We start from the raw sequence: 22,595 nt of genomic DNA, 5'->3' as shown, positions 1-22,595 counted from the left end.
GCATCACATCTTGTTTTTCACAATTTTTTTAATTTAGCAAATTTTTTTTAAATTTACCAAATTCCACAGCACTTCTAAACAATAATAATTTTATTAATTTTAAATAATAATAATGTGTTTTTTTGCAAATTTTCCTGTTCCAAAAATTAACCACTTAAAAGAATCCTAACAGTGTTAATAATATAAATATAGAAAATAATGTAAATAATATTTTAAAAATAATATTAAAAAATAATATTAAAAGGAGTTAAGAATGTGTTTAATGTTATTTATAGAGCAGTTAGGGCAGTTTTTATTAGTTAACTCGTTTTTAACTTTATCAATAAGATCAATGAATGAATTAGTAAGATTAGTTGGAATAGGCCAATTTAGAGCATCTTTATGTTTTAAAATCCAAATATTGTGAAACGAGTGTTCAGCAGCTTCTTTACATCTGTGAGCGAGCATTTTAGCTGTGTTGAAGGCCAAACTTGAGGTGTTGAATCTTTTTTTGGTACAGTTGCCTCTGGCGTCAAAGTAACAGCAACACCACTGGTGACCCAATTTATCATCAAATGTAATGTGAACTTTGCATAAGAACCGAAAAGGTTCAACCATTATAAAATTACTCGCCATTTCCTCATCGAAACATACGTCATAACTCGTTATTAACTCACTCTGGTCACTTTCCAGTGTATATAATCCCTCATCGCTCTGATACACTTCTAATGGTATTGGTAACTGTAAGCTACAATACTTCATATCAAATATTAAATCACTACCATTCTCCACATTCCTGTCATCATTCGCAGAAGTATCTTCTATAGAGTTATTTTCCTCTCTAATTGTCAAATTAGTATTATTTGTATTATTTGTATTAGTGGTATTAGTTTCAATGTTTGAAATATGATTTCCATTTTCTATATAATTACAATTATTAGCTTTATCGTTATTAATTTTCCTAATTTTACAATAATTTGATAAATGATTTAATTTCCTTTTTTCTGACGAATCATTTACGTTGATTGGTACGTTAGAATTAGAATTGAAATTAACAAAGGAAAGAATATGATTAACAATTTGTGATGGATTTTTTTGAGAGTTTAAGGAGTATTTTAAAAATAGTTGAAGATGAGTGTATTTTTCCCAATCAGTCTTCATAGAGTTAAATTAAAACTAAAAAACTAAGATAAAGGAATAGACATGGCTAAAATTGGGAAATGATATTGAAATATCAAGAAAATTCCAGGCATCAAAAGAAAAATTCTAAAGAATTTAACCAGATCAATCAATTATTAAAATGATTTATAAAAAAAGAAAAAGCTTGAAAAAAAGAAAAATGATGTAAAATTTTGAATGAAATTTTCACCAAAATTAGTATTGTGAAATCATGAGAATATAGGAAAAGATAAAAGGAAGATCAGATAAAGGGCTAAGAGTGAAAAGTAAAATTTTTATTAGATGAGAAAGGTGGATAAATTACAGTGTCAAACAACAGTTTTATATAAACAAAGTGCAAAAGTGTGACAAATATTAGTAAAATAATGTGAAGGATAATGAAATTGACAAAACGCTTTGATAGTGAGAATTTTTTAGACGTACCACATAATCACTCCTCAACTCCCTTTCTACTCATTTTTTCCATCAAATAATATCCGTACTTATTAACTTTATTCCAGATCAGCCTGGATATCCCATGGAACGTTTGAATTTAGGCTAAAATCACCTCTAAACGTTCCCACATCCCTATTCCCCTTCTTAATATTTTCATAGCCATTTTTTCAATTTTTTAATTTTTTTTACAATATTTTATTCTTACGATTTGTCGTATTTATATATATTTCATATCCAGTGATATATATTCAATACCAACAAACCACGATTATAACACTTTTCACAAAACTATATAATAAGTTGTATATAAATTAGTTAGAAGTAATTAATAACAAGTATTAAAAGTAGTAAATGTAAATTTTTAAAAATTGTCATTTTCTGGCACCGCTCCTACGCCTTCGTAGCCAGTAATTAAGGTATACCGGACCTTCGTAAATTAGCGGCGGTCTTGCCAAATTTCGCTCCCTCAACTTTAACTTTTTCAAGTAGTTTTGGACAGTTAATTCCTTCAACTTTCTATTCCTTCTCTCAGTTTCTGACTCAATCAAGTATCTCGAGAATTCTTTAAATTTTTCAGATTCTCTAGCGGAATTCGATGTGTAATATTGGTTAGTTGATATTAAATTAAACTTGGAAATCGATGGATTGTAATTTTTAAAAGTTGCTTCAGATGGGATGGAATTATAAATGAATAAGTGTGAATTGATGTGTTTAATTTTTATAAATTTATTTATCAACATAATTTAAGTAATTTTGACATCATTAAGTAATTTTAAATTTAACCAACAATAAATAATCATAACATTAAAATAATGGTAAATATGGAGAATGTTGAAATAGTGTATATGGAGATTCCAATAACTTCAAAAATGATTTAAAAAAAAATATGAAAATAATTTTAATAAATAAATAAATATTTTAATGATTGTTAATATTAATAATTAATTTTAATTTTGAGATTTTAATGAATAAAATGGATTCTATATATTTGAGTATTAATATTTGGGTAAATGAAGGAAGAATTTAGTTCTCAGAGCTTTGAGGGAATTACCCCGGATTTTATAACCCTGGACTCTGAATTTACCGCCCTAACAACACATTCTAGCGCGAGACATAAGACCCAGAAGGAGCTTGAAAAGGAGGAAATTTTGAGGAAGTTACAGGGACTAGTTTCAGGAGATCGTTTATTTTTCAAGAAGTCAACTTTAGGACAGCAAGTTTCAAACCCTGAAATCCCAACCACAAATGACTTTGTTGAGTCCAAATTTGTTTACTGGATCTATGACAAAATGAGTATTTACCTTCTAGTTAACATTGATCCTTATGGTAAGCTGAGGTTTACGTATGGCGACCTATACCAAATGGCAGTTTCACATGATTTATTTTTCCATAAACTGGAGACCAGATTTGTAAAGAATATAAAGTCAGAGCATACAGGATATAAAAGAGCGGAATCCACAAAAACACAAACAACCCAAATGGATCCATTTCCAATGGAGCCTTCATATTTCAGACAAGATTCCGAAATAAAGCAAAAGGCAATAAATTATGATATTAAAAGTAGACCAACGCCAGCAGGAGTTGAGTCCTTTTGTAGGTGTAAATTTAGTAACAAAAACGAGTTTATAAAAAAACTGCGCCTAATAATAAAAACCAATAAGAGTAAGTTTATGGATAAAACAGCTGAGATGAAGGAATTAAGGTTGATAATGTCACAGAATATTAGAACATACGAGGTCGAGATCATGGGATACATAATGGATGAAAACCCTTGGACATATAGCACAAACCCTTGGGATGAGCCAGAGGAGGAAAAGGTTAAAGAAATAATAGAAATGTATAAAAAAGCAGTTAATGATCCAGTATATAAGGATATGTATCAAAAATGGCTTAATAAATATAAACTCCAAATCAACCAAGCCGGAACACATATGATCCAAAAAATTAAATAATGTAATTTATTGAGTGTATATTTTAATTAGATAAAATGTAAACGAAATGAGTTTGAGACAAACAAATTACACTAATTTTTAAATAATATAAGAGACAGTATGATGGTGATATTAGAAATAGTAAGAAACACTAGTGTGTGAAAGAGCATATTTAGCCTTGGAATGGCCCAGTCTAATGAAAGTAATAGTTGGCCAAAATAATAGCGACTTGAAATTAATAAATTTTAATTTCAAGAGTTATATGGGTAAAATTAGATTCCCTCTAATAGCAAAGAAAAATAGATCCAAACCAAACGACACCATAAATAATATTTTAATTATTCAAAAGTAAAGTTAAGGGGGTAAAAGTCAATACTTTTTTATTAAATTTTGAGATAACTCTTTGTCGCCGCATATTCATTTCTAACAAGAATTTGTCTCATGAACGTGTAAATCTTTAAATACCTAGAAACCTTTATATAACCGCAAACTCTTACTTTACTCGAAAGCGTTTGGTTTCTGGAAAGTGTTTAGTGATTAGATACCGTCTAGTTATTAAATTGGTTAAAATGAACTGTTATAGAAAAGATGAGAGATTCGATTTTATTAGTAATGATAATGAATACAAATGCGAGGAAAAAGAGGGATGTCTAAAAGAACCAAAAGAAGTTATTGATAAGAGATTCAAGCCGGATAGGTGTGTGTGTCTCGATATTTATCACCGTGAAATCGGACCGGATAACTATGAACAATACAAAGAAAATGAAACTCTAGTGACCAAATTTAAGCAAGATTGTGCTAAAATCAAGTATGAGGGATATGTATTGTTTGACGTACTGCTAACACCTGGATTTGGCCTGGTGAATCAAATGATATTTAACGGGTCTGATAGTAAAATTGAGTTAATATCTGGCTCCGATAAAATTGTAATTAACGCCATCGGAGCACAACTAACTCTCTCCAGACCAGGAACTAATGGAAGTTTAATACCCTTGAGACCAGCATCTTACGAAATGGTAAAATGCGAAGGTGATAGGTCATTGACGACACTGACTGGAAAAGAGATTTGCACACATGTAGCTTTAAATGGAGTACCTAAATGGAGAGGAACTGTAGATGGCCCTAAGCTAATCAGCATCTTGAATGATCAGGTTAACCCAATGTTAATCCTAAGGTTCCCAAAGTGTTTCCTATTAATTACATTGCAGGACGAAACATTTAGCTATACAATTCCCATTCCACCCATACGAGCATTTTATGACTTCAATGGTCAGGAAACGGTAATACCAGATGAAGTAATTGAATTGAAGGTTTCAGACAAAAATAACATTTCCTTCACTTTTGACAAGAAAATTACCATTAAAAAGGTCAAACTGTCCAACTTCAAACTTTTATCCGACGAGTCGGATGGTTTCAAAATCAAATCAGTAGAATATCACGATATTGAGAAAAAACTCATTTACCGAACTGAAAAGGAAGCAATTACACATTTTCTAACGGAAGGACATAAGAATTTAATCACAAGGTTAAGTGAACGTGAATCCGCAGTAGTCCTAGACGGTGTAATTATATCGTAGTCCCATTAACCAATAATAATATAATGATCTAAAGTTAATAGTATGGACAATAATGGAATATAAAATAATTGAAGCCCATGACTTAAAGTTAGGATAAAGTTAATTGTTAAAATTATGAGCCTAGAAACTGTAATAAAAAATATATTGAGAAAGATGTGCACAAAATTAGATATTTTTTAAACCATAATATCAAAATGTATTGGAAATTATCGTAACAATACCTTCTGAAGAACCGCAACCAATTACCTAAATTTAAAGTTTATTGTGAAAAATTGATTAGAATACATTCAAATCTGAAGAACAACCAATTGAAACAATGTCATGTCCACAAAGTTCATTAGGGATCTTGCCAAGATATTCTCCATTCAGAGAAAATAATAATATTGAGTACTTGTAAATTCTAAACATTTCGTCCCTAATATAAACCCTACTTAATCCGTAAAAGAATAACAAAACCTATTTAATTCGTTTAAGATCGAAATTTTTCTTGGAGAAAATGGACGAATCAATGTCGGAGAGTTCGTGGGAGTAGTTTTACTGCTTTTTACAACCGTTTTGAGAAAGTCAGGATCGAAACTTTTTATACAAAACATATCTGACAATATTGAATGGGAGCATAAATCCGGATTATCAACTCCTGAAATTTTTTCAAACCTTTTAATATATAGACACGGATTAAGATGGCGTTTTAATACATAATTTGGAGATTTTTATTAAGAAGTACCTGGAACTTTGATTGAGGAAGTTTGAGTTAACACGGTGGGAGAAAGTTGCCAGAACTCAATAGAATTAATGGAAATGGTAAAGAACCTCCGTGTACGCTATTAATTTTTAATATTTATAACCCTGAATTTTCATAAGACTTACGTTTATTTCATAAGGCTTAGTATTCGGAGGAACAAAAGGTATCTAAATAACAATAATCCATTTTAAATCTACATCAAAGAACACAAATCCCTGAGGCTTAAAATATACTGTATTCATTCCAACTATCTTCTTATTCCTCAATACATCAAATACATTGAATGAATGACCCTCTTGCTTTATCTAATTTTTTAACGTTAATAATACAAAGTTGTACTATTAATATCAAATAATAACTCCAATTCATTAAATAATAATAATGTAGTGAATAGATGTGAAATAATACCAGAATTTGTGAGACGAGTAATTCAAGAAATTGTAATGGTTTTTTTGGTATAATATTAATTTCACTGTCTACCTAAAATAAAACAAGTTAATTCAATGTAAAAACCAATTTTGAACCGTTTTCAATATCGAATAAGGTTAGTGAAATATAATCATCATTAGGCTGATCCAACATGGCCAATAATCCATCTGATACTCTTAACTTCTTTAAAGGACCAATTTTGTAATTAATTTACCTTATTTCTATATGATATTCATTTATACATAGCGGGTACCTTGTCTTTCTTTGCCTCTTATTTCATACAAATAATTATATGTTATCATGTCCTAATGAATTTAATTTAGTCTCCAATGGTACCCAAAATTTGTATGTGTTATTACTTAAATCTGCCGCGGCAATCCTCTTATTATTTTCTACAACTCCATATATAGCATTATAGTTAAAATATAATACTAAATAGATGGTAGTATAGTAGATGAATAACCGCAGAATTCAAAGTATGCTGGATGGTTTAATACAACTTGTTCGAAATTAAAGCTAGAGGTTGGACTCAACATTTTCCCCTCAATTAGATACTACAAACATAATTCTTACCTCTGTGTGATATAATCAAGGCTAAAAAATAGATTAAAATCTCACTTGGCAGTAAATAACTTTGCATTGTAAATGTGAAGGAAATGAGGAATAGGCAATGATTAGTGTATCATTTCTCTTATTATATACTATTGTATGTACACCTATACATGATATCAAGTATTATGGGTATGTATTTATTTTAAAAAATAATACATGGGAAGTGTATTGAGTTAATGTCAGGATTCAGTTCACATTTTAATACTCCAGAAATCTTTAAAAATATATACATAAAGTTATTATTACCAGATCAAAAGCTCTTGCCAAACCGGATTTCATCCTAAAATTCATACAATTAATTGTATAAAATGGTTATGTTGTGTAATTAAGTAATTAGTATGAGTTGAACAGGACGGCGACAATTTCATCCGTGAATATTATCTCCTTAACTTCACTCATTTCATAACAATATATTGGATAATTCTCTGGCAATTCTTCCAAAACTTTCAAATTCATTTTCTATACTAACATTAATCCAACATTTATTCCTAGAAACGGTATAAACTATGATGAATTGTGTGATAACATGATATGGTCTGTGATTTAAAAATCTTGGATGAATATTGTAACTATTGTTTCTTATCTCAATTGAAGGAGGAATCTCATCGCCATATATCTTACGATTATTTACATATGAAAACATTCTAACACAACAGTTTATTCCAAATAACTACTTTAACAAGGTATTAAATTATTATTTAATACAATAAATTAACATTTAATACTAAGAAATAGTATTTAATAGTCTAAATTAACACTATTACCACCAATATTATTAATAGTATAATTTAAGTAAATAATAATAAGAAATGTGTAAGAAAATGTGTAGGAAAAAGGAAAGAAGGAATGGAATTTTCGGTGAATTGTTTGAGGAAATAATAAATAAAGGTCCAATTTGTTATATTAATTTTATAAAATTTTGTAAAATTATTAGTATTATTAATGTGAGTACCCAACGAACACATAATCATATAATGTAAATTTTTAAAAATGAACTTTATAAATATGTGATGATATTAAGTTCTGTACCATACCTTTTGTTAATTTTTAATGGAGTCTATTCTTTAAGCCTTTTTAATAGTAATTTTTACCATGGAATCCAGCTGACACATAATCACAACAAATATCGCAACAGAAATGATAATTATTTAAATAAACCCAGTAAATATCGCAGTTCAAACTTTGCTAATATTAGTAATTTGAAAAATGAGTTAAAAAGGCTGTGCTATATTTCGACAACCTTGAAGGGAATAAATTTGGGCTATAAAACTGAAAGCGCAAATTCACCCGAACGCGTTATGATAGTAGATGGGACCGGTTTGGCTTATAGGTGTTTCTTTGCGCTTCCAGATTTGAAGACTTCCAAGGGCACAGATATCGGCTGTCTGATGGGCTTTATGAACTCTCTAGCTCGACTGCATCGAATGTTTGACCCCAAGTATATCGGAGTTGTGTTTGATTCCCCAGGCGCAAATGATGAAAAACGTGACATTTGGCCTGAGTACAAACTCAACAGGCAAGTCGTTTCATACTCTTTTAGAAATCAGCTTGGCTGGATCCGCGAGTTTTGTGCCATTTTAGGCCTACCAGTTTTCATTGAGCCCTCCACTGAAGCCGACGATATTATAACTTCAATGATCACCTTCTTTAGAGAATCGTCAAAAAAACTAGATCAGCCCAATGAAACCCCAAATGACTCGAACAAAACTCGAAATACTTTAGACCAAACCATAAATAAGTTGGCTGAAAGTGATATTAAATACCCGAATGAAGTGATACAAAAGAGCGTTAGGGGGATCTTTGATAAGTATTCCCAGGAATTAAATGGCAATTCAGTTCAAGCTCTTCCATACAGAGAGTACCCAGTTACTAGTGAAAATGATATAATGAGTAACGGTGTTTACAGAGGATATGATATTACTGTGGTGACTGCCGACAAAGATTTGTTGCAGATTTTGTCACAAAACGATGTGAATAAAATTAACGTTAAAATCGTTCAACCACATAAATCTTACAGAATTGTTAACCAACACACTGTTAAACAAGAATATGGTAATAAAATCTTATTTACAACAAATATAGTTATATGTATATATGTGTGTATGTATACCATCCAATAATTAGTATGATTAAAAAATTGTTAGGAATTGAGCCTGAACGGTTCAGTGAATATTTAGCGCTTGTTGGTGACACTGCAGATAATATTCCTGGAATCATGGGAATTGGACCTAAAACAGCCCCAAAATTAATACAAAAATACCAATCATTCGATGTAACATCCATAACTTATACACTAATTTATATAACCTATACACTTTTTTATATAAATTAATAATAATCAAGTGTTAAAAGTTACGTTTAGGACATTTTGAGGAGTGAAGAGATTAGTAAGTTGAGCAGTAAGGGCGGAAAGTATAGGGAGAGTGTGAGGATGGCCCATGAGTTTCATAGCATCGTGAAGTTGAAGAGGAACCTCAGGGTTCTAAAGTCGATGGACCAACTAGTTAAATCAAACGCACTGACATGCCAACTCTCAAAATTCCTTAAAATGTTCTCTCTACAAAAAGCCTCCTCCAAATGGTCGATGTTCACCAAACCTTAATCCCATAACTATATATAATATATGAATATATATTAAGTAAAATAAGTAAAACAAGTAAAAAATTAGTGAGAAGTGATTTTAAAGTATACAATGAGTGTAAAGAGAACGATGAAAAGGTAGATGAAGGAGAGTAGTTTGAGCCCAGAAGGTGGAATGCGGTCATAGTCGAAGAAAGTGTAGTTGCATGGCGTGTAAGATGAGTGGGTGATGTTATTAAAAGCATAGGAGTCATATAGAAATTTGACCAAAAATGTATATAGAAAGTGTGGGTGTCTAACTTTGCTAATAATTTTATTCCTCAGAATGCAAACTAGTCCTAGGATACGCTCACCCCTTGACTTGCTTGACATGAACTCCTTAAATATCTTGAAAGATGCTTGGCAGTTTTTGGGTGCGCCGAGTCCAGCCTCCATCATCGTAGCGTACATGTAACTCCCCTTTAAACTGTCAGACTCCTTAGATCTCTTTGCCCAAAACAAAGCTTCGGAAGGAAGCCAAGGCTTCCCACTCAAGAGCGCTTCCGCCAACAACAGTGGAGTTGAATTCTGAGGTGAATATGCTCCTCTTCTACTGTAGTAATAATAACAACCTCCAGACTCAGTTTTACCATGTTCACTTTCCGACATGCCCGTTACAACAGACTCAGTTACATTTAACTCATTCTCACTAGCTTGAGGAGTGTTTGAAGTTGTTGTGGTATTCTGAGTTTTCGTATTTGACTGTGCTGTATTATTCTGACTTTTCGTATTTGGTGAAGTATTTTTGTTGTTTCCAGACATAATAGTTTCGAAGATGGAAACATTTTGGCTATCATCTCTATTCCAAAGTCCCCTGGTCCTCAAATCAACCTCAGGATCTTCCGGCATTTCGGTAACTCTAACCATGTTCAGCATCCTAATCTCCCTGGTAAGTCTGTTGACTTCATTTCTGTCCTGGTATGAAACTCTAGGGGATGTGTTAGTGAGAGTCCCAGTCAAGTTAGTGTTTGCGCCCATATTTCCCAAAGTTGAACCTCTACTCAAACCCTCTGATTGAGCGTCGTAAAACGTGTTGTCTCGTTCAGGCGTGTTAGACTTTGACATGAGGTTTTGTATGAGTTGGAAGTTCTTGAACGTCACTGGGTTATTGGAGTTACTGGTATTTTTGGCACTGAAGAGTGTGGTTGGAGATGTGATGTCGGGGTCAAGGCTTTCAGTGTAACAGAACACTGAGTTGGTCTTGAAGTGCTTCGATAACTCACGGTGCGCGTTGGAGTCTCCCAACTCACTAAGGAGCATATTCATTAACACGTGACCGATCTTGTCATTGTTATTCTTAGCCCTCTTCGAAAGCACTTTGAGCGCTGTCGACATTGTGCCCATCCTAGCGACCCTCGAAAACAACTTGTACGCCTCGTTGCATCGATCTAAAGCACTCGTATACTCTAGGTCATAGCCGTGCAGCGTGAAAACTGCAGAGTTAAATAACCCAACAATGTTCCCAGACTGTGCCGCTCTGCGATAGTAGTAAAACGACATGAAAATGTTCCGGCCCTCAGGTGGTGTCACATCTGTCAGAATCCCTGCGTAAGAGTGGCCCATCAAGACCATCGAATTCACATCACCTCTGTCTGCAGACTCTCGAAGATACCTCGCAGCCATTGCAGAGTCCCGAGGCTGCCCTAGGCCATGACGATACAGGTAAAAGTTTGCTGTACTAAACGCACTCGAATCTAAACAATTTATTAATGAAAGTTATTGTAGTAAAATTTATATTAAATTCTAATATCAATGCCAAAATTAACGGTTAGATAATTGTAATTAAATACTTACTTGGTGAAGAAGAGTTAAGAACCATTCTGAGATAACGTTCTGCTTGTACTGCTGAATGTCCTGAATCATCAGTTTGTAAATTGGATAGGTGATGATGCGCAATTGCTAAAGCTGATGAAGGATCACCTGACTCTGCTGCTCTTGACCAGAAGTTAATTGCCTGTTGGTAATTTCTCCTAATTCCTGCCTGTTCGTGACCTGTGTAATAAAAGTCACCCATCATCCTTAGTCCATCCGAGTCTCCCATATGCGAAAGCTTCTTAATGAACTCTGCATAACGTTTACTCTTGTACTCATCGCTAGTATCATGAAACTGGTCATGTTTGTTCTTCATAGAAGATTTTGCGGACTCAATAGCGTAGGGTATTGCCTCCAAGCACATCATTCCAACATTCTTTGGTGACCTGTTAATCGAAGACTGTGCAGACTTTTGGCAAGTCCTACTTGGGTTCCCAATTCCGCTATGAATGTAATAGCTATAGGCTAAACTTGATAACTCGTCATTTTTATAACTACCACTCAAATAACACAACAACGGTAAGTCATAACCGCTTCTATCAACTAGTATATTAGTATCATCTACCTCATCATTGTTCACTTTTTCATCCTTTTTATTGGATGCATCTACATTTAATTTATCTGATGTATTATTCATTTTAACATTCGAATTTGATTTATCACTTTGCTTCGATTTATTATTAGAACTTTTCGATTTAAAGTCAAAAGAGTCAAAAGAAGGTATTTCAACAGAAGAACCTGAGTACTTAAGAAATGAGTTGTACAGGTTCCCTGATATTAGCTGGTATACGGTAGTTTCTTCGTCATTCTTCCTCGTTTCCCAGGCATACATGTTATTGGAGACCGGAGGGAAGCCAATTGACGCCAGGAAACCTAGCAACGTATTGCAAAGCCCGCATGGCGATGACATTCCACTAATCAAAAGAGTCATTGATTTCTTAATATGCCTTGGCCATCCGTGAGGGAAATTTACAACCCCTTTGGAATCTGAGACACCAAAGAGGTACAAAAATGCCATCAAACACTTCGCTCTTCCTCTCAATAGGTTATTAGCGTTTGAGGGTAAACTTCTATATTGCTCCAAAACTTTACCAACCATCGTATCAATTCTCCTCGAAAAATTTACGCTTGTGTTATTATATACATATTTGTACTTATTACCTGACCCGATTGTTTTATTGTAATGGTAATTGTTTGTGTTTGAGAAAATATGTTTAGGAACATATGCAGTTGTTTCCTGGGTTAGGGCTAGCAAAATATCATAAACTTGTTTAAAATCAATTGAATCTCCGGATATGTTGATCAGTTTATTATAAAATCTATTCGGCTCAAAGAGCAATTCTTCAATAAAACGTTGCGATAGATCTGCGGAACGGTCTGATACCGTTCTTTTATTGTACAATGAGTCATTCTTAAAGTTCCAATATACTTTGTACTTTGATCCAGACTCGAAAAGTATTTCCTCGGCTTCTTCGTCGAGCAAAATTCCGTCATATTTATTAGTCAGCAATCTAGAGTTATTTATCATATTTCTCAGCTTATTTACGCAGCGTGAGTATAATGTTGTCTTGTACAACTTTATTCTCTTCCTCTGAATTGAGGAAATATCAATATTGTGTGATTTCATCATGTTTCTAGTAGCCTTATAGAGTATTTTTATCAGTACTCTTGCTACTCTTCTCGATTCAACTCTCATCGCCTCCTCCCAACTCAAACCTCCAACCCAATTCACGACCCTTATATTTTCAAATTTATTTATATTCTTTACTTCATTATTATTCGATGATTTGGTTTCACTGGTATCTCTAGATTTAGTTTCATTCTCAGAGATTTTAGAACCGATTTTATCAAAATCGAGCTTAATAGCGTTTGGATCAAAGGTAATACCATTACCAGAAACATATTTTTGCAGATTTGCAGGACTTGTTTTCAAATGTTGATTTGTGAAGAGTTCATCCATGGGATTTCTGTAATTAGTAAATCCATTTCCATTACCAAGACTATAAACTGTATCAGTTATATCCTTCACCGTGAAATTAACCTCAGTGACATCGTCTTCGTTATGTTCGGAGTCTACGAAGGAATTTTCAAGATCATCCAGGTCAAAAAAATCATCAAAGAAGATTGACGTATCTTTAACGTTCTGGGAGTGGTCGAAATACTTTTTGTAAAGTTTATTATTGTTCAGATCAGTTGCTAGGTCTTCGATTTTGGAGAAAAAGGTTTCTGGGTAGTTGGACCTATCCGCGTGGTTAAGCTCTGCTTCAAAATCCTTAACTAAATAGTCTGGGATTGAGATGTTATCAAAATTCCAGTATCCGAGTAGGAGGCAAAGGTCTTGGAACTTCGTTTTGTCGAATGAGATGTGGTACTTGAAAACCTGCACTTGTCCGTTTACAAGGTAATAGTACATTTTATCCTCTGGGTGTAATTTTACTGTGAATAGGTTGGTTGCGTGTTTCCAAAGGTTTGTGTAGGCTGCTCTGTTATCTAAATAAGTTGGCCATGTTTGCTCAGGCTTGTATAAATCTTTTATTCTAGTTAGTGAGGATACTTGGTTTCTTAGGATTCGTTCTATAATTTCGTAGGCTGCTCCTGTTTGTGGCAACGTCACCACTCCCTTCACAAAGCCCAAATGTCTCATCAGCCTTTCATCTTGTCCCAGTGATATGTTATATGGAGGATTGTGTAGAACTGGAGAGGACAAGATGCGCAGGTACACCTCAATATCTCTTGGGAGTAATATACCTGAAATCCTTATCGACCTTCCGTTAAATGGGTGGGAAAAGTCGAAGAATCCATACTCGGATATCTGCAAATTAGACTGTAGAGATATGTCGAAGCGCGATCTGTCAAGCTCAAACTGCGATAACTAAACAATTATTAAACTAAATTTTAATAATTATATATGATGTAATTTAACAATAATTATCTATAAAATAAGGCTAAAATAATCACAAATAATGCCTATTTGCATCATTAAAATATAGCGTAAGTAAAAGGTGAGTATAAAAGAACCTTGTTAACTTCGTTAATGTCATAATATTCGGTAATTTGTGGATGTGAGTAACAAATGTGTGATAATAAAATTAGGAAAGAATATATTAAAATTTTAATCATTATTTTCAGGGATAATTTACACGAAAACTGACATTATTGGCTTTAAATAATCAATATGTGATATTAAAATGTTGATATTAAGAACATCTTGATATTTATTAAGAATCATGTGGAAAAATATTGGAAAATGTATGAAAAATGATTTACTCAAAATCACATCACTCACCACATGGTTTGGTGAGTTGAGTTAGAAAATAAAAATAATTTTTAGAAATTTCAATTTCTAAATATCTCCTTTTAAAATTTTAATGAAATCATTTCCATACAATTCTTACAATAAATTATTTCCTTACACTATCAATGAATATTAATTTAACACATAATCTTCCAGTTATTCATAAGTACATCTTTTAATATTTAATTATCCATGTATATATTATTTTAAATAATTTAATCTAATTTTAACATGAATTGCCAAAAAATGATCAAAATGATCATAAAATAGGTTTTGATGTTATAACTGCTTAACTATATACTCTTAATTATAACCCATCTATTATGACATGTAAATTAGACCAAATTATTATATTTACAAGTTAGTTGTAAATTTTAGATTGAGACTAATAAGCGTACCACCGGCGGGATTCGAACCCACAACCTTTGGATTAGAAGTCCAACGCGCTATCCAATTGCGCCACGGAGGCTCGTTTAAAGCCTTTAAATTATATTTAATATATTTCAATTTGTCACCATAGAGTGTTCCTCACTTGTAAACATACTCCATCATGTTTTAATTATTACATTATATCACAGATTTTGGATTTTAATTTATCATACATTATACTGAGGAAATGTTAAATTCTGTATATCCGTCCAAAAAGAATATCCGTCTCCCTCCTGAAGTTAGCAGAATTCTTTATTTAAGGTTTGTGCCAATAAATTTAATAAATTTTTAGAAACCTTCCATATAAAATAACATCCGAGGAGTTATATGATATCTTTGGTAAATACGGTTCCGTACGCCAGATCAGGAAGTGAGTTCCACTTTAATCAATTATATACTAACTTTCCTTTAGGGGAAATAGTGCTACAACAAAGGGTACCGCCTTTGTAGTTTACGACGATATATTTGATGCTAAAAACGCCTTGGACCATTTGTCAGGATTTAATGTTGCTGGAAGGTATTGTCATTTGTGTATAATATGTTTAGGTATTTGGTTGTTCTGTACTATAATCCGGCAAGAGTAAATAAGAGAAAGGATTTGGATAAACAAGAAGCTGATTTAAAGAGGATAAGAACTGCAATGAACCAAAACAATTAAAATATTTTATCGCAAATAATATAATTTAATTTATCATTTTTATATAGAATATTACTTTTAAGATATTGATAAGAGATGTAGAGGAATAAGATTATCTTTTTTTCTTTATTTTTTGAGTAATTGGATGATTAGCAATATGACCACCTTTCATAGTGTAAGGATTGGCCTCAACTACCCTGAAAATTCGATAAACCACGTTTCCAACCATCATCTTATTGTACCCGTGAACACTCACAATTAAACCTAAGCATTAATAAGTTGAGCTCTAAAGTATGTAAATACTATGGACTCACCAGTTCTGTCAACTTCCACCCTGACGTATTTAGAGTACATAGTACAAATTCTAGTGGCGTCGATACACTTTGAACCTACGCCTAATCTGAACATTAAGTGTGGAAATTCAGGCTCAAAATATGCCTTAACTCCTCTTCCGTGAAGGAGAACCTGACCTACAAAGCCTCTCGTTTGTTCTGATAGACAGGACTCAATTGTCCTAGTACAAGTTAAATTCTTCTCTATATTTGATACGAAACAGAGATCTTTTTTCACCTCATCGCCTTCTTTTATTAACATTTGATAATATCCAGTATTAGTCTTCTGGTTGTCTCTATAATATTATAAAATGTGTATAATGGTACCTGAAAAAATAATTCGACCTCAGAGACCTAATATTTCCTGGCCACCTAGAGACATGTAGGCGGGGATTTATGCTTATAGTTGGTTTAGGCTTCTGAGGAGGTAACTTCACGAGCCTTGAGTTGGTGGCTGTGTTTTGAACGCCGTAAATACTGGCTCCATAGCTCCCAGAAACTCCATAATTGCGATATTTTGTATTAACCAAATGTTTATATACTAAATTATTTATAATTTCAAGGTTGGATTTTATTCCAGATAATATTAATGTGTTCATTATTAAATTCCACGCATTTTACAAATATTTTGGACAAAATTAGGTTTAAAAGGGAAATAAATATAAATTACATATAAATAAATCTAAAATTAATTTAAAAAATAAAATGTGTTAGTATATAATTAGACAAAGTAACCTGACTAGTAAATTCAACAAATGATGTAAATTCACTATGAAAATTACTTAAATTGAACTAATTCTATTCCACTGTTTTGTTTGATTGTTTTTATTAATATTTGTAGGAACCTTCTCCCTAAGTTTATGATTTTACGTGATTTTAGACTTTTCTGTTTTTTCATGTAAAAACAGCCCTTTGGGGTATAAATGCTTTTTTACTTAATTTTTTATTTTTTCACAGACCATGAAACAATTTAGTTTGTAAATGTGTGCTGGAATATTGTAAAAAACAATGTAAAACTCAACCTTCTATGAATAATAAAATGTGTCCTTTCAAATTGGGTTGCAGTACCGTATTTTAATGGATAACTCTCCAATTACAGTCTCAGATGATGAAGAATCTCAATCATTACCAAACCATGGTAATGAATTGGCGAATGGAACGAGCAAGGATTATGATCAGATGGATTCTGATTATACGCCTGCTCCGAGATTTTTGTTAGTTGATAAATCCTCTGGAAAAGATATAAAAAAGGTCCAAAAAACTCGGAAAAAACGTTACACTGCAAGCAAGGATTTTTTAGACTCCATTCCTTTTTGGGTAAATTCTCCAAAGGATGTAAGAGACATACCTTCACATATAAAAATGATATGTGAAAGGCTTATACATGTAGAAAAACAAATTAAAAAATTTTGCATAGAGCGCCAAGGACTATTGTCAACCCTTTGGAAGCTCGGAGGTGATGGTTATATTAACTTGTTTCCGGATCCAGTTTTAAAGTCGTTAACCTTTTACGGCGTTAGTAATGGTTCGGAAGAAAATGATATATATAATGATGAAAAGGATAGCCTAGACTCGGAAATTGAGGATAAGCTAAACTACAACAATTTGTATTCCTCTAAATTAGAAAATGGTGATCTCAAAATGTGGAAATCCACCTGGATGACTAATGAGTCAGAGGCATCACCTATTAAAACTCCTACCCAAACACCTACTCAAATCCCAACCATTAAAACATTCGTGTCAAACTACATTAAATCCTGTGGAAGCTCAAGTGAATTCGGAATTTCTACAGGAATGAACGATAGCAAGAAGAGCTCATATACCAATGAGTCAAACGGAAGCAGAGACTCAGAAGAATATGAAAGAGAACCCATCGAATTTTTCAAAAATCTCGATTTCTCGAAGTTAAATGAAGCGGATATGGAAGCATGGAGGAAATTTTTCGGACTTAAAGTTTACAATTATATAGTTATATATAACTAATTATATAAAAATCCAATTATTTAAATATATAATCTTTTAATTAACATTGTGATAATTTGTATAACAAAAAATAATTTAGAAAATGGAGGATGAAGAAATGGTTAAAGAGTTGGTCAAAATTAGGGAACATTTGTTGTCATTTATCGATGTGTGATTCCACCCCCTCTGGATTCCAACAAATTTTTTTCACTCTTAATTTTTGTTGATTTTAATGGCCTAAAATGTTTATATTATGTTAATTTTATCGGTACTATTTATATATGTCACAGTAAAATCAGATTCAAGTTGTGTATACCTAACACAAAATACAAACTGTAAAAATATCTTAAACCAAGATTATAATAAACAAAATTACACATTCATAAACCCTTTAAATATTATAAAGTCCTGGGGAACATTTAAAGGAAGAGATGAACTTAAAACGGATTACGACGATGATCAGATTTCAAAGACAATAAATTTACCAAGGAATGTTTGGCCTTCTTTCCCAGACGTTAACGAAGCGGGAATTGAGAGGCAAGAAAGAGTACAAAAATACTGGGAGGAAAAAAATGTGTACCAAAAATTGTTTGAAAAACGCTTTTTAAATATCCTGAAAGAAACTAAAAGATACAAATATTTGTTAAATCACTTTAAAATCATATTTGATGGACCTCCGTACGCAAATGGAGTGCCACACTTGGGACATTTCCTTAACAAGACCATAAAAGATGTGTTTCTAAGGTTCTTTTTATTAAAAGGGCATTTGCCAATAATGATCCCTGGCTGGGATTGCCACGGGATGCCAATAGAACATAAAATTTTAAAAATGTACAATACAGATGATAATTTGGATCGAATTAATAAAGAGCTTATTAAACATTTAAAGGAAAAGGAAGAGGAACCAGACCCAGAAATCGACGAGATGTTCAAGTCAGTGGAACACCCACTCTTCACTGATGAAGGATCAATATATGTGAAAAAATATTTAAATAAGATTGAAGATAACTCTGAGGAGGAAAAGGAAGAAAAACTCCAGAAAGAAAAGAAGAATTGGACGATTTTTGTAAGGGACAAATGTCAAGAACTAGCATATAGAAACATAAAAGCCCAAAAAATATATTTTAAAAATGCTGGAATTTGGGGCTTTTGGGACTATTACTATGCAACATACCATTCAAGATTTGAAAAGCTGACGATGACAACCTTCATGAGGTTTTACGATACAGGCCTTGTTTACAAAGAATTGCTCCCCCAAATTTACAGCACAAAGAGTAAATCGGTGTTGGCAGATTCTGAAGTAATTCAGAAGACTAAAAGAGTTCTGACCTCGTTCATAACATTCAATGTGGATTTAGAAACGTGTTCAAAAGGAGTTTTAAAGAATCTCAAGGCTAAGATGAAAGAGTTGGGCTTGAAAGACTTAAAGTTGGTAGCCTGGACAACTACAAGTTATACCATTCCAGGAAATAAAGGATTAGCAGTGGATCCCAAGGGGGATTATCACTTATATAGAAAAGGAAACTCATTATATATAATGAATGATCTCCCAACTAAGTCAAGTGATCCCTTTTGGTCAGAGTTCAAGCGAGTAGGGAGCCTAAACCAGTTGAATTCCTCAGTCGAGTCAAAAGAAACACAATTAAATGGATCTGTAAAATCAAATGGGCCTGAATTTAGGGAATATATAATTGATGGATTTGACATGGGCGGTTTAGAGTACTATGACCCAGTGTATGGGAATAAATTTAGTGTATATTATGGGAATTATGTAGATTTAAAAAAGGGGACGGGAATAGTCCATTTAAGCCCAGCACACGGCTTTGATGATTATAACACAATTAATGCAGACAAGAGGTTCAAGTCATCCAATAACAACAATGGTTTCAGGTACTGTAACCTGTTTGACAAGGATGAAAACTTTTACCCAGATATCCATTTCGGACTCGTTGGAATGAACATAAGAGATTTCAACGAGAATAACTTGTTGGAATTATTGGGGGAAAATTTACTAAAGTATGAATATAAGGATATAGAAGTGGATGTGGATTGGAGATGTGAAAATCCAGTACATACAAGATTGACAAAGCAATATTCGTTATCACTACCACAGAGAGAAGAGATTGTGGATCTCCTAAATCACATCCAAATAACACCTAACTCTGCACGTAAATATTTAAATAATATAATAATGGCGAGGAATAGAGACTGGTGCCTGTCAAGGCAGAGGTGCTGGGGAGCACCAATACCATACGAAGATAAAGAGTGCTTGATGACCTACGAGTCTTTTGAGGAAGGAATATCTGATAGGGTTTGGAAAAAGTCGAACCGGATCCTAGACACCATGGACATTTGGTTCGAGTCAGCAATGGTTAGCAAATACACAATTGAAATGGCAGTTTATATCATTAAGGAGATTCTCGAGAGTAAAAATTTATCATATAAGAAAAAAATTGAAGAAGTCCTTAAAGGTTGCAAAAAATACGTGATTGAAGGCCAGGATCAAAACAGAGGTTGGTTCCAGTCACTTTTAATAGTTGACATGCTGACTAAGACTGCTGCTAAATTATCAAAAACTAGTGAGTATATGGAAAGGATTAACAGGATAATTAAGAATAATAAACCCGTGGAAAAGAAAGTTCCACCATTTGATAATCTGTTTACGCATTTCTTTGTAAAACTAAAGGACCAAAAGCTAAGTAAGTCCAAACAGCTCCCCAAACTTGACCAGAATCTTGAAAGGGCACTAAATGGAACCAAAGAATTGGTAGTGACTAATAGAGATGTTGATACTAAATATTGTCTGTATAAGCCTGGAGTGGGTGATCATAAAATTGACGTTGAATTTAGTCAGGTTAAAGATAAAATTAAGCCCGGCTACGATATACCACAGTTACTCCAAACCTCAACTAACCCTGATAACTTGAGTACCAAAGGTAGTAGTGAATTGGACAAGGAAAATAATATGTATATGAATGTAGATTTATTGCGCACACTAGTTTGTAATAATGACTTTTTAAGCCATGATTTAGATCTTTCAGTTGATTCATTTAAGTCCTCCCAACAACTTCAAAAGAAAATTGTTAATTGTTTTAAGTATATAATTGGTGTTTTGACTGAGTCTGAGTCTGAACCAGAACCCTCAGAAAACATGCTCCCTGTTGGCTCTGTAAATAACGACACACTCAATTCAAAGATGGATGATGATATAAAAGCCGATTGGAGTGTAATTTCTATACCTGATATTGGTATTTCTACAGTGAAAAAATCGCAATTGAGCGGAATGGACCTGTACTTTTTATCGCAAGCATACTCCCTGGCAGAGTCGTCGAGTGAGTACTACCGCAAGGGCCAGTTTTTCAAAGTATTGGACATGGTTGAGAAGTTTATAACATCACTCTCCAGTGTATACTTATCTTACATTAAAAACTTCTTATACGTGTATAAGAGGGAAGATGAGAAGAATAAAGCTATCAGATTTGTGCTTTTTAAGATCCTTTACATACTTCTTAGGGTCCTGGGACCTATTGTTCCTCATATGTGTGAAGATATCTACAGGTCAATTAATCCAGAATCTATTTCACTGTTCAGAAGAAGATGGCCAGTGAGACCCAAGACACTCACTGATGTCACTGAGTCCATTGGGACAGCATTGACAGTTAGGAAACTGATCAATAAACAGCATGCTCACTCTAATAACTTTATCCTAAGGCTGGAAAATAACCAAATTACAGAAGTCTTACGCCTCATACAGGTTTCTTTTACTCTGTAATTATTTCTTCCAACTAGTTACACATCCTACCATTCCCTTAATAGACATGATTTATTTTACATTGTCTGTAGGACCAGTATAAGGTCGATTTGAACTTATTGTTTAACGTGGCTGGAGTGGAATTCGTGAACAAGCTGAAGAACGGTCACGGCGATGGAATTGTAAAGTATGATTTGGTGGACTCAAAGTATAAAAAGTGTAAAAGGTATAGTTTATGATTACACAATTACCTTCAGGTGCTGGCTTTTCAAGAAAAGCGTTGGGGAAAACCTGCTCTGTGACCAATGTCAAGAATTTCTAAATAATTACTACACCAAAACTAAATAATTTGTTCCAAAATTCAATGAAATTATATATTGTGGTAGTATATATGACCGATTTTTATACGATATTATGTTACTTTTATAACATAGACTACGATGCGATGGATTCCAGCTTCTTTTTCCTTTTGTATAAGTAATGCCTGAAAAAATTAAAGCCCTGGACTGAGGAGTTGCACAAATGACAGCTGAAGAGCAGAAGGTTTCGGGGTTTAACCACAAGCGAGAACCTCATGAAGAGGATGCTGTATATGCACAGAACACCGGTCATTTTGGGTGAAATATACTCTGGATTCTTCTTCACTTCAGTTAAACCTGCGATAACGAACCCCCAGTTGGCAACTGGACCCCAAAAGTGAGAAGACAAGAAGTAATTTTTGGGCTTCATTGTATTTTTATGTTTATACGTAAATGTTTACATGGATTTTACAAAATAAAGCGTTCATTTTCCCCATACAGCTCTCCTTCACACCATCAATCCAACAAATGAGTGGATATAGAGTATACAATGTAATAAAATGATATATGTGTAG

The 22,595-nt window shown here is 33.1% G+C and overlaps 11 protein-coding genes across 11 annotated transcripts, besides 5 other annotated features; 6 read left to right on the top strand and 5 right to left on the bottom strand.

Moving 5' to 3' along the window:
* Nucleotides 1–237: 237 nt before the first annotated feature.
* On the bottom strand, nucleotides 238–1,140 carry TA13690 (uncharacterized protein; the record flags this gene model as incomplete). Its single annotated transcript, XM_947093.1, has 1 exon — nucleotides 238–1,140. The coding sequence occupies one exon, from the start codon at nucleotides 1,138–1,140 to the stop codon at nucleotides 238–240; it is 903 nt and encodes a 300-aa protein (XP_952186.1).
* An 824-nt stretch (nucleotides 1,141–1,964) lies between these two features.
* TA13695 (uncharacterized protein) lies at nucleotides 1,965–2,333 on the bottom strand (the record flags this gene model as incomplete). The annotated part of the gene is made up of 1 exon (XM_947092.1): nucleotides 1,965–2,333. One exon carries the CDS (start codon nucleotides 2,331–2,333, stop codon nucleotides 1,965–1,967), a length of 369 nt encoding a protein of 122 aa, XP_952185.1.
* A 270-nt stretch (nucleotides 2,334–2,603) lies between these two features.
* TA13700 (uncharacterized protein) lies at nucleotides 2,604–3,545 on the top strand (the record flags this gene model as incomplete). The annotated part of the gene is made up of 1 exon (XM_947091.1): nucleotides 2,604–3,545. One exon carries the CDS (start codon nucleotides 2,604–2,606, stop codon nucleotides 3,543–3,545), a length of 942 nt encoding a protein of 313 aa, XP_952184.1.
* Nucleotides 3,546–4,093: 548 nt separating this feature from the next.
* Nucleotides 4,094–5,101, top strand: TA13705 (uncharacterized protein; the record flags this gene model as incomplete). The annotated part of the gene is made up of 1 exon (XM_947090.1): nucleotides 4,094–5,101. The coding sequence occupies one exon, from the start codon at nucleotides 4,094–4,096 to the stop codon at nucleotides 5,099–5,101; it is 1,008 nt and encodes a 335-aa protein (XP_952183.1).
* A 1,602-nt stretch (nucleotides 5,102–6,703) lies between these two features.
* On the bottom strand, nucleotides 6,704–7,527 carry TA13710 (uncharacterized protein; the record flags this gene model as incomplete). The annotated part of the gene is made up of 6 exons (XM_947089.1): nucleotides 6,704–6,826; nucleotides 6,891–6,988; nucleotides 7,041–7,098; nucleotides 7,131–7,164; nucleotides 7,234–7,343; nucleotides 7,411–7,527. 6 exons carry the CDS (start codon nucleotides 7,525–7,527, stop codon nucleotides 6,704–6,706), a joined length of 540 nt encoding a protein of 179 aa, XP_952182.1.
* A 166-nt stretch (nucleotides 7,528–7,693) lies between these two features.
* Nucleotides 7,694–9,486, top strand: TA13715 (5'-3' exonuclease, putative; the record flags this gene model as incomplete). Its single annotated transcript, XM_947088.1, has 4 exons — nucleotides 7,694–7,860; nucleotides 7,966–8,936; nucleotides 9,029–9,156; nucleotides 9,247–9,486. The coding sequence occupies 4 exons, from the start codon at nucleotides 7,694–7,696 to the stop codon at nucleotides 9,484–9,486; spliced, it is 1,506 nt and encodes a 501-aa protein (XP_952181.1).
* Nucleotides 9,487–9,548: 62 nt separating this feature from the next.
* Nucleotides 9,549–14,435, bottom strand: TA13720 (uncharacterized protein; the record flags this gene model as incomplete). The annotated part of the gene is made up of 3 exons (XM_947087.1): nucleotides 9,549–11,197; nucleotides 11,298–14,187; nucleotides 14,334–14,435. The coding sequence occupies 3 exons, from the start codon at nucleotides 14,433–14,435 to the stop codon at nucleotides 9,549–9,551; spliced, it is 4,641 nt and encodes a 1,546-aa protein (XP_952180.1).
* Nucleotides 9,567–9,620: a sequence feature (1 probable transmembrane helix predicted for TA13720 by TMHMM2.0 at aa 1524-1541).
* Nucleotides 9,873–9,878: a sequence feature (GPI-Anchor Signal predicted for TA13720 by DGPI v2.04 with cleavage site probability 0.516 near 1520).
* Nucleotides 14,379–14,435: a sequence feature (Signal peptide predicted for TA13720 by SignalP 2.0 HMM (Signal peptide probability 0.993, signal anchor probability 0.000) with cleavage site probability 0.683 between residues 19 and 20).
* Nucleotides 14,436–15,005: 570 nt separating this feature from the next.
* Nucleotides 15,006–15,079, bottom strand: a tRNA.
* A 147-nt stretch (nucleotides 15,080–15,226) lies between these two features.
* TA13725 (RNA binding protein, putative) lies at nucleotides 15,227–15,697 on the top strand (the record flags this gene model as incomplete). Its single annotated transcript, XM_947086.1, has 4 exons — nucleotides 15,227–15,300; nucleotides 15,332–15,409; nucleotides 15,452–15,556; nucleotides 15,586–15,697. The coding sequence occupies 4 exons, from the start codon at nucleotides 15,227–15,229 to the stop codon at nucleotides 15,695–15,697; spliced, it is 369 nt and encodes a 122-aa protein (XP_952179.1).
* A 243-nt stretch (nucleotides 15,698–15,940) lies between these two features.
* Nucleotides 15,941–16,607, bottom strand: TA13730 (uncharacterized protein; the record flags this gene model as incomplete). The annotated part of the gene is made up of 2 exons (XM_947085.1): nucleotides 15,941–16,304; nucleotides 16,336–16,607. 2 exons carry the CDS (start codon nucleotides 16,605–16,607, stop codon nucleotides 15,941–15,943), a joined length of 636 nt encoding a protein of 211 aa, XP_952178.1.
* Nucleotides 16,608–17,085: 478 nt separating this feature from the next.
* TA13745 (uncharacterized protein) lies at nucleotides 17,086–18,145 on the top strand (the record flags this gene model as incomplete). Its single annotated transcript, XM_947084.1, has 2 exons — nucleotides 17,086–17,976; nucleotides 18,071–18,145. The coding sequence occupies 2 exons, from the start codon at nucleotides 17,086–17,088 to the stop codon at nucleotides 18,143–18,145; spliced, it is 966 nt and encodes a 321-aa protein (XP_952177.1).
* A 78-nt stretch (nucleotides 18,146–18,223) lies between these two features.
* Nucleotides 18,224–18,268: a sequence feature (Signal peptide predicted for TA13750 by SignalP 2.0 HMM (Signal peptide probability 0.867, signal anchor probability 0.000) with cleavage site probability 0.532 between residues 15 and 16).
* TA13750 (isoleucyl-trna synthetase, putative) lies at nucleotides 18,224–22,069 on the top strand (the record flags this gene model as incomplete). The annotated part of the gene is made up of 3 exons (XM_947083.1): nucleotides 18,224–21,724; nucleotides 21,814–21,947; nucleotides 21,979–22,069. The coding sequence occupies 3 exons, from the start codon at nucleotides 18,224–18,226 to the stop codon at nucleotides 22,067–22,069; spliced, it is 3,726 nt and encodes a 1,241-aa protein (XP_952176.1).
* Between the last annotated feature and the right edge of the window lie 526 nt (nucleotides 22,070–22,595).

The sequence above is a fragment of the Theileria annulata genome, chromosome 2 (assembly GCF_000003225.4).
Source record: "Theileria annulata chromosome 2, complete sequence, *** SEQUENCING IN PROGRESS ***".
Classification (NCBI taxonomy): Eukaryota; Apicomplexa; class Aconoidasida; order Piroplasmida; family Theileriidae; genus Theileria; species Theileria annulata.
The sequence above is the reverse complement of the archived record's forward strand: the minus strand, read 5'-3'. Positions and strand labels throughout refer to the sequence as shown.